Source organism: Dicentrarchus labrax, unplaced genomic scaffold (genome assembly GCF_905237075.1).
Source record: "Dicentrarchus labrax unplaced genomic scaffold, dlabrax2021, whole genome shotgun sequence".
Classification (NCBI taxonomy): domain Eukaryota; kingdom Metazoa; phylum Chordata; class Actinopteri; family Moronidae; genus Dicentrarchus; species Dicentrarchus labrax.
The window spans coordinates 8,742,614-8,757,752 of NW_026136719.1; the positions used below are offsets into that span (position 1 = coordinate 8,742,614).

Here is a 15,139-nt window from a genome sequence, read left to right on the forward strand (position 1 = left end):
TACAGAATTTACTGGCTTGCTTCAGTTCAGTGGCTGCTTTCCCTAAACCTGCTTTGTTGATTGTCAATCTGCTCATTTGTTGGATAATTTATTTGATTACTGCACCATTTTGTCACATTCATTTACATTCGACAGAACTACAGAACCAGCTATTCGGTTTTGTTGTTTCAAATATATATATTTTTTTTTATGAATTCTTTTACAATTTGGTAAAGGAGGGAAAATTCCCAACCACTGACCATATGACTAATTCACGCAATAAAACTTCAATGCAAAACTGTGTCCACAAATAAGTTTAAAGGTTTTTCTACTTGAAAACTAAATTGAAAAGAAATAAACATTAGTAATTATACTGTAACTCAGGTGTACAAACAAACATTGCATAAGATCATTCTATCGAGAGAGACATGTACAAAATGTTCAAGTGTCTGAACCAGTGCAATTTGTTTTTACAGACTAAATTTGTTTCTTCAGTGCCCATTAAAACTGGCTACTTGGCACAGGCGAATCCTTAAATCTCAATTTAAAGTGCATGTTTTAGAGTTCAGTCAATTAACAGCATGACCTCAGCTTTATGTAATGCACAAATATAAGCTTTCACGTTGTAAACTGTATGGCTGCAATGCCCGTCCATGTTTCACAAGGAAATGTACACGACAGACTGCTTAGTCATAATGACGTGATCGCAGCCAAAATAACAGAAGACAATGACATTGTTATGTAGCAATTGAAACATTGCAAACATTATCAATTCTGTAACCAGGGTGGAGATTATTTTCTCATTAAAAGGAAGTTTTTAATTAAAATAGGAGTTCTTTTTTTTTTTTTTTCATGTGCAGTCATCATGACAAGTCTGAGATTCATAAATGTCAAAGAATAAAGTAACATATCAGTGTCAAATACAACTGTACAAATATATTTTCTCTGTTGATGCAGTCGTTATAATTTTTGAAATCTATCCCCTAATAACTGATAAGACTACAGAGCTGTAAAAAAATTAAAGTCTACAAAAACACTCCTCCCTAGTTTCTCACCATGCCTGAGCTTTTCACTCGATGCAAACAGTGCAGTGGGAGAAGCTCTATTCTTATCAATGATCCATGTTTTCACATTAGTGGGAACAGATATCCCGGATAAGACCTCCGACCTTTCCTTTACATGTTTGTAAAATCTAGTAAGCTGTGTCGCTGTGGGAAATGTTTACTCCTTGGGATTGCAACAGTCACAGAGCTGGTGTAGTGTTTCATGATGAAGCCTGGCTGCCAATACCTTCGACAGCTCAATAGTGTCCAACCCACCCTTGAACAAACCCTCTTGATCTTCAAAACCATTCTTGTCCTTGGCACAATAATGTCTCATTGTCTGCTGTCTTGTAAAACCAAAGCTGCAATTAAACAGTTATTGACTACACTGAGAAATATTCTCACATAATATCTGGAATGAGATGCTTAATTCCTAATTGAATCATCCTCATTAATATCCAGTGACAGTTGGTTATGCACCAGATACAACACCTGATTGAGCAACTGAGTCAAACCACATTAATTCATAAAGACCCTGTCGCACAGACACTGTGACAACCACATTGGCTGAGAGGAATGTGGCACAGCACACAGCCAAGAAGAAATGAGGTCACGTTATCCCATCTGGAGGAGAGGACAGAGGCAGGTTAGTACTAAGAGAGGCAGACCCACTCTCTAAATATTTAATGAGTTTCCGCACAGTTGGCCTTTTCCAGCCCTTGCCTTTGCAAAACAATAGCCATTATATTCCCAGTCTGGTTATCATATATGCATGTAGAGCTCTAAAAAGAACATCAAGGACCATACATTACGCAAAGGTGGCTTTTATTTTCCATGCCAAACTGTGACGGAGGCCTCCCCTAAACTGCAACACTGTGACTTAACTGATTTGTGGGGAAAACCTTAATTAATAAATTAACAAGCAGCATGATCAAACTTTTCGCTTATAAATCACTGGCTACAATTGTGTATTTTGGTGTATTTAGTGTATTCATGTGACAACCAGCGCAATGCATACGGTATTATTTTAACCATTTTACCAGAAGAGCAACGAACATCTATTAAAAAAGATTTTTCTATTGTTCCATTGTTTCTAGTGTCCCCACCCATTTCCTCTGGTACCAAGAATAAAAAAAAAATGTGCCCTTCATTTATTTCTCTGTTGTAGTTATTTAATCCTCACAAGATTCTTGTCAGTCGTTGCTGTAACAGAGATGCGTCAGCAGACCTTGACTAATCTTTTATGACAAACCGAGAAATTCTCAAGGGAGCAGAATCAAGGGAAGAGAAGTTGAGAAGCAACTATTATTGAATTGTTCTCCATTATGAACATGGAATAACAAAGTTTAAAGGGCACGACTCCAGAAAATGAGGACCTGGAAAAAGACAAATACCGCCACGTCAGTGTTAATGTGTACCATTAGTTTTGACATCACTACGCAACAACAACATGAAGGGCAGAAACAGCTACCAATAGCCATTATGCGTGAACAATAGTAAATAAAATTTTGAACAATGATAAAAATAACCATTTAATGAACTGCAAGATATAATACTACAGGTCAGGTATCAGGAGAAAGTACATTTTCGAGTTAAAGTCATTTGGGCTTCACTGATTGCAGTAACCGAACATCAGAACCAATACATGAGCACTAGATACACATTAGTAATAGATTAATTTGAAAATCATCATTCAGCAGTGATATTGGCTGAATGACCACAGTTCCTTGGTATCTTAACGCATGCATATTAAATATATAAAATAATACCATAATAAGACCATCTGATGACATGGATTATCACTAACCTTTAACCACATGATCTAGCCTCATGCAGTGAAAGTAACCCAGTTCCTAGGTGTTTTAATAAGACAACAGAAATAAATAAATAAATTCCTTAGCTACCTGCAGCACCATAACAATGTATAAGCCTGCTTCATACTGGATATATGTATTTTTTGTGAGATATGTGCACAATAAGATCACAGCTCATGCTACATTTCCTTAATGCCACTATAATCAATAGTTTTATACGCGCTTTATAGCGTCTTTCAACTCATTGTTTTGGTTTTCCAGCCTACAACTTTTTGGTAAAAAAAAAAAAAAAAAGAATAAAGTTAACGACTAGCTGATGAAAACTGTGGAGCATTTAGTGTAAATCTCTCAGGATTTGGTGGAGACGAAAAAAATAGAACAGAGTTGAAAGGTGAGTGATTACTGGATGCATATTCACCAGGTTTCTAGAAACGTGACTCCAAATGAACAATAAGGTTGCTCTGCGACTGCTGGATGTGTAAATAAGCAACTGTATGTACTATGCCATCTTCAACATGGTGGTAATATGTCAGTGTTGTGTTCACAGCTTCTTTCCACAGCCACCAAGTAACAAATCATTGTAGATTTAAAAAAGAAAGGACAATTATTCACACTATTTAATACTAAGTCACTTAGTTATTCAGTATGCACATAGAGACATGTTCTAACACATTCAGATTTAGCCTATGGAGACCCACACTAAGCCAGGGTGACATACTGACACATTATGTTTAAGTTATTATTGGCTCAGTCACAACCGGAGATGTGAGTTAAGGCTACTGCAGACAAGACACCAATGACGGCAGAGACATAGAGCACTGAATATAAGTTACGACCTCAAATATATTCTGCAAAACCTCCTGCATATTCTGCCTAGACAACAACAAGGAAGTCTTTTCAGTGAATAGGGAAAAAAAGATCCGCTGCTACATCTGTTTTGTAAGCGTATAAGAAGCTTTATGTCAACACCTTTCATATTGAATTGCACCGCTGGTCAAAGTATCGTCAAGCAAGGTCACTGTTCAACACGCCCGCTATGCACGTAGCCATCCACGCACTCGTGTACACAAAGTCTTGGAGATTAAAATAAATTGCTGACCCAGCTTAATATCAATACGTAACCTGAGTGGAGTAATCACTTGTTGTGGAAATGATGCAATCTTCTGTGCTGATCTTCCAAAACAGTCAAATCATTGTCATGCAGCCACACACAAAAACACCACAAGGAGTGACAAATCTGTGACCTTACCTGTAGTTCCCAGTGTTTTGTAGAACCGGTACTCTAAATGCAACTGTGGTGCCCTCGACTTCACTGGTTCCTGCACAGTGGACACATCCAAACAAGAACTCAGATAATGACAATAACCTCACAAACAGACAAACCTCCTAAAACTGAATTTTACTTTATATGTTAAATCAAAGAAAAAACAAAGAATGGATTTTCCACACAGGACCAGTGTGTAGGATTTAGTGGCATCTAGTGGCGACGTTGCAGACTGCAACCAACTGTAACCGCTCGCCTCAACTAACTGGTAGGAGAAACTACGGTGGCCACAAAACCTGTGAAAGGCCTTATCAAGAGCCAGTGTTTGGTTTGTCCATTCTGGGCTCATTCTAAGGTAACAAAAACATAATTCTTATTTTCAGGTGATTATACACTAATTGAAACAATTAATTAAAAACCTTAATTTTACTTTTGTATTATATTCTGCCAGTAGATCCTCCTAAATGTTACACACTGGACCTTTTAGAAGTGAAACGGCTCTTCTGTGTCAACATTTTTTTGATGACTCATCTTCAGGGCATATACAAACATGCCAGCCAACATAATGTGATTACAGAATTTTTGATGATCCAGGAAAAGCCTCCCATCATGTAACACTAGTAGGTCAACCAAACATAATGGCACTATGTGTATTTGAGTGTCAGTTTCCACAAACATCGCTAGCAGCTCTCTCTTCTACCATAAGATCAAACAAATAAATCATGTCCTGTCACATGTCTCTCATCTGTACTCTGAAGACTCTGTTGGAGGAGATGGTGGACTCCTCCATTGTCTGAATCATCCATCAAACTTAAAAACATTCCACCATACTTCACCAAAACATCCCATTTAATGTGGGGAAATGCTAAATCTCATTAAAACTATTTGACAATAATTTAGTTAAATTCAACATTGCCTGGAAAATAAGTCATTTTCCGATCAAATGTTTGGGAAACTGGGCGCCCGGATAGCGCAGTGGGTAGAGCTGGCGACCCGTGTACCGAGGCTGAGTCCTTGCTGAAGCAGCCCAGGGTTCAATCCGACCTGCGGCCCTTTGCTGCGTGTCATCCCCTCTCTCTGCCCCCCTTTCCTGTCTATCTTCAGCTGTCACTACAATAAATGGCAATAAAAGCCCCCAAAAATATACTTTAAAAAAAATAAATGTTTGGGAAACTGACCCGAGTAGGAACTAAAGACACAACCCAGAGTGTCCAACAGTGCCCCCAAATTTGTCTTCCCAGTTAATTTCTCCCCAAAATATATATCTTAGTTGCATAAAAAGCACAACATCAGTGTCAGCACACACCTTACAGTAGTGCAAGCGGCGGAAAACATTTTGGCTTGATACTGTAGCTATCGTTTTTACTACTCTCTAGTGAGCAATAATAAAAGAATGAGTCAGGAGTCATGATTTCCAGTCCAGCAGCAACTGGAAAGACACACCTAGCCAAGGATCTACACCTCATTCACATTTGTCTCAGTCCGGTACAACCCAAGAGTCATATCTATGAAAATCAACAGCAAACAGTAATGAAAAATGTGCAGATTTTATAGCTAGTTGAACATTTTAGAAGTCTTTGCAAGTTCGCAAGACAGCTCAAGGTGCGATGCCAGAAGTACTTTAGTTTCACTTTCATATTCTGACAGAGCTATTACACCACAGACCACTGACTAGAGAGGAAAACAAACTAGCAAATACCAGTTAAAATAGCAGTTAGCCCTCTCCAAGGGTGTGTCTGACCCTGTTGGGACTGGAAAACCTGAAAAACTTCCTCTATAAACACCACAATGTTTTTGTGTGCAATAATCAGCATCACAAGGAGTCTAATAATGGTGGTTGGTTGGATGGTTTCTATAATATGCTGTATCAGGCCCCAGAGGTGAAGAATCAAGCAGAAAAAAAAAGTGTGCACTTACCAGTTTAATAGCTACATACTCGTTGGTGTAGAGATTTTTACCTGAAATAAGAAATGCGTAAGGTTATATTAGGCGGTTTCGAGAAATAAAGTACACCCCTTGAGGCTGTTTCACAAGGGAATAATCAACTCTATAAGTGATGTCAAGATTTTCCCCATTTAATTTTCCTGCACATTTTACAAGGTCCATATATAAAAAGGTCTATGACAGAATATTATCCAATCCAATCACCTTTTTTCCAGTTCTACTATGAATATACACTAATTTTCATGGTACACTTAACCACAGATAATACAGTCTAATACAGCCCCGCAAAAAAATGAATGAAATCCTTCATGAAAATTCTTTTGATTGACCGGATGATTTTTTGAGAGATTTTGGCTGAATATATGTTTATTTAATTTATAGTACCGTATTACATTACACTGAGAGATGTTTCCAATATTGAGTCTCTCTGTGAACCGACCGTGAGTCATTTAAATGGGATAGACAAGATATTAGAAACATCTCTCCATATAATGCAATACAATTCAACAAAACTACTGAGTACAGTTAGACACAGAACAATTAAGAACAGCAATAAAAACTCTGAAATTCACATCAATCAATTTTTCCGTTGTGTCTTGAACCATTTAATACAAGATTTAGTCTCAACTTACCAAGCTTCAATTCACCAAAGTTTCCACAGCCGATCTTCTTGCCCACACGAAAATTTGGCCCCACCATGAGAACCCCAGAAGAGCTGGAGGAGCCAGATGGTCGGGACGAGTGTCCACTGCGGTTACCCTGGGAAACTTTGGCGGCCCTAGTGGGCCGCTCGCCATATTTATCCCTCTGTTGATCCATGGTGTGAGCAGCACAGGTCAGCGGGAGCCAGGAGTGATGTACAAAAAGGCCTCCTGGGCCGGGCCCACCACAGCCACAGCCCTGGTCACTGACAGTGCCTGGATGGCACAGTCACTCTCATGAGACAAAACCTGGTAGAGCTAACAGACACTCCTCCCCGTCCTCACCCGTCACCTCTAACAGTTGCTGAACAGGCTGATCTCTGTTCTCAACATCTGTCACAGGAAGGAGAAGGTGGAAGACCTGTAACAAACACAATAAAACATGAGAAAGGAAGAAGACATTGACTTTCCACAGAGAGCAGCACATGGAACATGGTAGTGTAGTTCCTCGTGTAAATCTGATAAAATCCCACAACGAAATGTTGGCTTTCAGAATACAACTTCAAGAGGCAGGCTGATCTCTTTGTTTTAGCTTTAGTCCTTTTGGCTCTAAAAGCATAAAAAACACTAACCAGAAAATTATGACATTCAAAATTAGATTGAAAGGATCTGATATTTCCTCAGTCGGGTTCATAATAAAAACAACCAGGCCTCATGATAACACTGGCACTGCAGACCTTGTAAATGCCAATTTCCACACTAAGGACCTTTTAGTCACAATTTTTAAAAACATGCCTCCTTGCCTCAAGAAGGGAACAGACAACACAATAAAGTAAATTAAACCAGAAATTGCTGAAAATATTCAAAAATGATCAGGTGCTCCGGTTGAGTGTGAGGCAGATATTTTGTCATTTAAGTTTCACTACTGTTATGTGAAGAAATGTGCAGCAAAATCTGACAAAAAATGTCATTCATGCACTACACGGACAGTGAGGCATGGTGGGGCGGCTACATGGCCCTTTGGCTGGACATTCAATTTTAAGAGTTGAGGAAAAAGCTCCATTTGCTTATTTTAACTCTTACCAAAGGTTTCTAAAGCAAAGATAAATATTCAGGACCACATATGATGTCACCAGTAAGCTCTGCAGTTTCACATTTTAACAGCTGAATATATTCTAAATTTAAATTCACCATAACATAGCAGGTTTAATTTCATTTTTGAAGCTCATGAGTCATGTAAATGCATTAAATCACTGTTTACAAGTACACAATGCTAAACGAGGACAGGACTGGCTTACTGTAACAGCGCCGCGGGGCTAAAGAGATAGTCATCAAGTCACAGTGGTCACAGAAAACACAGCAACCAGTTTCAGCATCAACACAAGCCTTAAGTCATAGTTTGTGATCATGAAGGCATCTAAGACTCTCCACCACCCACAGCTATAGCCTGGCAGACAATGTCAGCAGGGGAATATTATGTAAACAATTATATAAAGCTACGTCTGCTCGCAAGGACACAATAGCTTAACTAAATGGACACCGGTCTGATTTTGTCAAGTGCTCAGCAAAATATTTTATGATTCAACCTACCCCCTTGTACCACAGGCAAGAAATGTGTAAATATTAAATGATGCGATTATAAGGGCACTTTGGTGTGCAACCAGTAAGACATATGATGTTTATCAACTGCAGGGCTCTCTGGGGACTTCGTATTCTTCAGCAAGTCGCTCTACTAAAGCTGCAGACAAAATGTTACTATAAATTAGGCAGATTACCAGTTACATGGATTATTCACCTCAATTATATATAATTTATTTAAAGAAACAATTTTCCATTAAAAAAAAACAACATTTTATGTTTTCAATAAAAAAAAAACAACAACAGCTATTAATGTTTTCATGACAATGCTGTAATTCCTGAGCATGGAAAGGCTGCTGTTGAAAAGTATTTGTGTGTGGGCTTCCGGATGACTCATGCTCAGTATTGCCTGCCACATCTCAGCATCAAAGACAGCTAGTTTGCTCTCAAGGGCAACTGTGCACTGTTGCTATTACATAAAACCAGGAACAGAACAACATGGCTATAAAACAGGTTTGCAGCAAAGACCAACGGTGAGCTGTAACAGTTTCCATTGTGCAAATAATCATTTGTAGGCCACTCTAATCCATCGTGCGCTGGTGTTCAGATTAGCTCAGCTATGTTTTTTCTCATGATGGAAGATGATGGATGCAGGATAATAAACACACACCCAACCTGCGTTCAGCCCTTCACACCAGACTACTATCACTGATTTCCTGGTCGTCACTGCTGCTCACGTAGCCCAGACTGCCACTGCAGATTCACATCACTGCTAAACTACAGCACTGTAGTCTTGATAAACAGAGCATTCAGCTTATTTAAATTGTTACTACAATATTAAGGTTACATTGAAAATTCAATAAGATTGTAATGTTTATTTGAGTATGGGATATGTTTTCAAGGGATGGGTCATATCCTTTAACTGTAACTGGCTTCAAATCGTTTGTATAGGTATTTTTGTAAAGTAAGACTGATCAAACATTTGAAAACTTTTCTCATTTCCACAATAATGACATAAAAATATATATCTATTTTGTTTTGAGACATGAGAGATAATTCATTGTTTAAAGATGACAAGGCCAGTTTTTGGTTCTTCTTTTGGTTTTAGTCTAGTTTGTTTGGAGCAAATTATATGCAAACTTCACTTTAAATAGTGTTTTTTCTCCTCACAGTCAGAGAGCTATTTTGATGTTGAATTGCACAGTAATACCTCTGTTACAGGTGCTGCCCTATCTGGCAAAAAATGTTGACAGACTTTGTACATGGTGTAAACTGAAAGGACGTTATTTTTTGGAGACAAAATAGAATGTACAGTTTCTTTTCCTGTTTTATGCATCTGCTTTACTAGAAGGCTAAGATCACCACAGCCTACGTGTATCTTGAACATGTTCAGACATGCCTAAACTGAGGATTAGGATGGAAAAATAAAGATGTGGGACAAGAACTTCATTCATACTATCTAAGGCAGCAAAACTGTACTTCATGAAGGATAGCAAAACATCTGCAACCTTTAATTACAAAAGGCGTATCACACTATAATGAGCCCCTAGGCATCGTTCATCTACTTGTGTATTGTTTCCTCTGGTGTTATGTGCTCATTATTAAATATGTGTTCATTTACTGAAAAAAGCCCAAACTAAACCAAATCAAAAGGAAGGTCTTGTCACCCCATTTCCAACACACATTTTAGAATAGGAGAGTCCAAATGAAATCTTGTTTTATTTACCTTACAGGGGTGGAGAAAGTAACATGCAATCCAATATAATAACCCCAAAATAACTACTGCCTTTGTAAATGTTCAAAGCTGAAACTATGTTGTAAATGTTGACCTAACCCTACCGTGTTGTTTCAGGGCCTACTAAGTGGCAGTAGGGGCAACTTATTTTAGAAGTTGCCCCTACAGAGTGTTTTTCACCTCGTGTGTATATCAGATATGCAAAATAAATATTATGCTGTAACTGCATAGAATTTCAGTATATTTAATTCAGACCTAATTAATATAGGAAAGACAAATTCAAGCAATACACTGGACTGTTACTGCGGAATAGAAAACGTCTGTCTGTACACATGGCTTCTTCAGTTTTGATGTAAGGTGGGGAATCCCCGGCCTTTATCCCTGTGGAGGTGCCATGTCTTCTGATATATGAGTTCGAGGATACACACCTTTTGGCATCCTATGAAAGTAATTTAGTTTGTCAGAAGGAGAAGTCATGAAAGGATTTTATAAATTCATATCCCATTGCAGATTTAGCTTATCGACCCTTAAGCCCAGTTCCAACCAAAGATTTGCGGCGAGGCGAGATGAAACTTGTCATGCTTTTTTCTTTTTCTTTTTGGTGCTGGATATATTTGCATATGCAATATGGATGAGGATAGTGATATCGAGTTACCTATTACATTTTATTGATGAAACGGCAAAAACATAAAGAACAAGAGGCTCTAGGGTCGTGTCAGTCATTCCTCAAATAAATGAATGAGATGCTGCTCTCTTTCCTCTGTCCGAAACTGCATTTTGACTAGCTGACAGTTTGTAACCGACTTGACCAGCTGACTTCGCTACGAGCTGTTGTGTGGTACGTTCTTAAACAAGCCTCTGGACATTTGACGAGCCGGGTCGCAGACAAATGCCATCAGTCGGCTTGAGTTGAGGTGTGACAGGTCTGAAACAGTTACGTCTCATTGTGAATCTTTGGTCTCAAACGGGCTTCATTGATTCGTTAAGCAATTCTTTTTTTGACGGTAATTCAAAATGTCATGTATAAATGTCACATATTTAAGTATATGTCTCACTTAAAATTGGTTCTGCAGATAAAGTGTTTAGTTCTCATCCAGCGTGGTAAAATGTGTCCATACATTCAAAAAAAACTTTCCTTTTTACAACGCTTTTGGTCTGACATTTAAACGCTTTGGTGCAAGCAATGTGTAAGCATAAATAAAAGGAACTGATATTGTCTGAGCTGCATGACCACCAGGAATCAGACAGTTCAGAAACAGTCTTAAATGAGAACTGATTCTCTGTGTCCATGCTTTGTATTTTGAACGTCATAGTAGAGTTTCAAAGTGAATGTGTTAGTTGGTTTTGTGCTAGGCTGGAGCAGATAAAGTGGTAAATGTGGCTGCCTGTTTGACGGTGGTATAGATTTATGATGGCACAGCCTGAAGCTTGATATAGTGCTCATCTGGCTAGTAGCATTTAATTTAATTCTAGCTTGGCCTGTATGAGTGCTTAAGGAATATTAACACCCTTAAGTGTATTGATTAAATTAACCAATTTAACATTAAATCCCAAAAAACAAACATTTTACATTCTTGGAATTTACACATTAGATTCTCACCAATTTTGCTTCCTAAAAAGTGCATTCATTATTTAATTGATAAGCTATTATACACTCTTTAATCTTCATTTCTCGTCTACTGTGACGATAACCCACTTTTGAATGAGCCTCACAGTGCGTGAACAAGAAATGTGTCATATTACTGAAGATGCTCTCAGAATTGAGACTGCAGACAGTAACTTCTGCTGACCTCATATCAGTGTCACATAGCCAATATTCTTCCAGCTGAAAATATGCATCAGACTATTTTATTTCATAGTTCTAGCCTGACTGGAATGATGAAGCAGGAATATGGTGTTTGTAGAAATATATAAACAGGGTATTATGACAGTATTGTTTGCACAATGATGTTACAATATTCTCGTGAGATGTGGAGACAGTATCAAAACAAAAAAACACAACTGTTTATTGTCTAACCACAGGCACAAAACCATAGTGGCGACACTTACTGACGAAAAGTGGTAAAAGGGTTTGTTGAAGGATACTGGTAATGACAGAATAAACATTACATGAGTTCAGGATAGTTGATATAATTGGTTAATAGCTAGTTTCAAAATCCAGCACTAATATATTTACAGCACTAGTATATTTCCTTCAGAAACACACTGAGGTGGCATTGAAAATGTATTTACGACTCCAAAAACCTTGATTACAGTCTACAAATTTGCCTGTCAAAATATCTTGAGAAACTGAGACGCTTCTAGCTGATTAGCATCTATTTAAAATGACTAATCTGTTGACATCTTTTCATTTTTACAGAAACAAAGGCTCTGAGTGGAGTGATTAACCTTCAGTGGAAAGATCAGCCTGAGAGGGGGGCCTGCCAATAGTGCAGACTCCTACTGTGGCAGTGCCAGCCAACAGCTGCCTCTCTCCTTAAAGCCAGCTCTTATGAACTGTAACTGGGGGGGAATTGAGATTATCTGTAGCTTTCCTTCTCCACAAATTCATAGAGACACACGAATAAATGACTGTTGTTGTGCGCACCCACATCCACATGACAATGATCTCATTTATCCACGTAAGCATTTGATCAACAAATCTTACAACTGCTGCATGAGCTGCAGAAACACATCTTCCATTTTGTAGCTTACTTGAACTTTACTGAGGTGGTCTACATTGTGTGGTAATTAACGGCTCTTATGACGAAGGGAAGCACATCTTTGTCAAGCAAATAACCTGCAAAATCTGCATTGATTAAAACATTTTCTAGACATAACTGAATGAAAATGCAAATGTATATTCGCATTTTGTTTTTACCTACATGTGGATTAATCCTAAATTGAGGCCAGTGAGTTTGCTGATGCTTGCACGTAGTGACTGTTCTACTTCATCATGACCTTTTCAGTAAATGCAACACAGAAACTATTTCATTTCAGCTTTTCCTTCAGAACACCTTTTGTTTTTTTAAAAAAGGATACTAAAGTTAATCCACCATAGAACCACACAGTCCTAGTTCGTGCAAAAGCCCAGCTACTAACATATATTTCAATAAAAATGTCAACTTCAGAACTGGTTTGCACTGCTCTGTTAAAGCACGCCACTGCACTGTGTTATTTAGTGGAAAATGGGATAATCAATTATTTTACTAGATGGAGGGTAACTGAATACTAGCCACACTGTATTGATTCAGTTATAGGCCATGTATGCAGTTCAGCAAGGGGGAAATGTACATTGACAGTGCTGTATCTACGCCTATCTGACAACGAGCCATGGAAATTTGCATTGTATCTACATGGGGAGGAACAATTTCACTAGACATTTACTCCCAACATCTGCACCTGGTAAACTTGCAACAGTTAGCTGAATGCTTCAACACAACTCTGCCCACAGTGACCAGGCTGAGGAAGGGGCCTTGGTTAAATTCACAAAATGTGATATTCTGCTGTCTTGGCATCCCTTTTATATCTTGCACGGAGAGGCAGTGGCAACACTTTATGTGTGAGAAAGTGTTTGGGTAGAAAAGGGAGCAGAGGCTAATACAAAGATGATCGATCCCTTTTTTTTTTTTTTTTTTTTTTAAAAAGCAAGGCCTCCGGTTGAGTCAAAACAAGGAAGCGAGTTGGCAGCTGTACACCAGCGTTTCATGGACAAAGCCTGCCTTGGTAGTGTAACATTAGTGATGGTCACGTCGATTTGGTAGGCGAACCATGCTAACCGTTAGCCCAGTTAGCTCCCCAGCTTGCAAACCTAAAAAGCCTGCTAACAAAGCTAACGTTAGCCAAACACATTATGTGATCTGGCTTACAACACATCCTGCAAACCCCTCGTCAATCACAACAACGTGTTTGTTAACAGGCAACACAGAATATAAAGCAACTACACACACTTGTTTGGTTTAGCAAACACCTTACTGATGGCTAGCTGACAGCTGGCCTCGTTAGCAACTAAAATATTAGCGAACAAACCCCCCCAAAAAAAAAAAAAAAAAAAAAAACAGAAACCTTACTATGAAATATTGGTTTGCTAGCTCGTCGCAAAACAAAACACAACAGGCTCACCTTCGCTGTGATAAATCCAGACGACCAGGGGACACAGCTTGGGTATTTTGTCACGCCCGAAACGTAGAAGAGGAGGAAAAAGCCCGGAGCTTGTAAACTGTAAGGTTTTTTTTTTTAAGTCTTTCTTTCCCCCCCCGGTGTTACTTGTTGTTACTGGTGTTTCTCGGTTAGCCGCTCTCTCTCTCTCTCTCTCTCTCTCTCCATCTCTCCCGCTGTTCGTCTGTCTCCGCTGCTCGTGAAAGGGTTCGAACACACCGGATGTAGAAACGCGGCACCGCCCGCTTCACCGCGCACACTTCCAGGTCAGACTGATACAGGGTTAATTAAGTGTCACACCGTTGGATGTAAGAGTAATGTTAAAAAAACGTCTGGGTGTCATTCTGCATCTTTAAAAATAAATAAAAATTAAAAATAAAAAAACTTTTTTATCTTAATGTTGTGCTCATACGATGCAGGTTGCTGTATGACTTTCCCCCCTGATTTTATGAAATTTGCTTATGAATGGGATTTTTGAATTGATGACAAGTCCTTTGCAGAATTGAGCATTACATTAAAAACCATTAAAAACTGGTTTTCACATGCTTTTATATCAATTATTGACAATTGACTAAACACAAATAAGTCTATTTGTGATTTCTGTTATTTGGAGTTTTTAAACAATTTGTGAGGTCTAACAGGGAGCTGACATCAGACATAATTAACATCACAAATGCAGGTGTACCCCTCTGTGAATGGCTTTTTTTTTGGTAAATATAAGGAGATTTGTTCATGCATAACCCATGTAACATATAAAACATGAGATCTTTTTTTCTGTTTGGTGTAATAGCAATGGTTTATTATTATTTCTGTATTTTGTCACCATGTTGACAAAACAATCTAACCTTAAAGTTCATTTTACTAGACACATGAACCTCATTAGCAGACGTAGTCATGGCATTATAAATGTAAAATTTTTCTGAACATTAAGGACTTTAGTTAGGTTTACATTTTAGTTTAGGGATTAATTTAATATTAAAAAATAAACTTATCTTTAAATCTTT

The 15,139-nt window shown here is 38.3% G+C and overlaps 1 protein-coding gene across 4 annotated transcripts in view; it reads right to left on the reverse strand.

The window, feature by feature from the left end:
• Positions 1–14,344, reverse strand: part of csnk1g1 (casein kinase 1, gamma 1) — a 34,835-nt gene extending 20,491 nt beyond the window's left edge. For 2 of the 4 annotated variants that reach the window (XM_051378380.1, XM_051378379.1), the window contains exons 1-4: positions 14,100–14,343; positions 6,677–7,106; positions 6,018–6,058; positions 4,086–4,155 (exon numbers count right to left, since the gene is read on the reverse strand). In XM_051378380.1, coding sequence (XP_051234340.1) covers positions 4,086–4,155; positions 6,018–6,058; positions 6,677–6,863 — 298 coding nt within the window. In that variant the 5' untranslated portion in view covers positions 6,864–7,106; positions 14,100–14,343. Of the gene's footprint in view, positions 1–4,085; positions 4,156–6,017; positions 6,059–6,676; positions 7,107–14,099 lie in introns of all 4 variants that reach the window. The other 2 variants (XM_051378378.1, XM_051378381.1) reach the window with 2 other exon arrangements.
• Between the last annotated feature and the right edge of the window lie 795 nt (positions 14,345–15,139).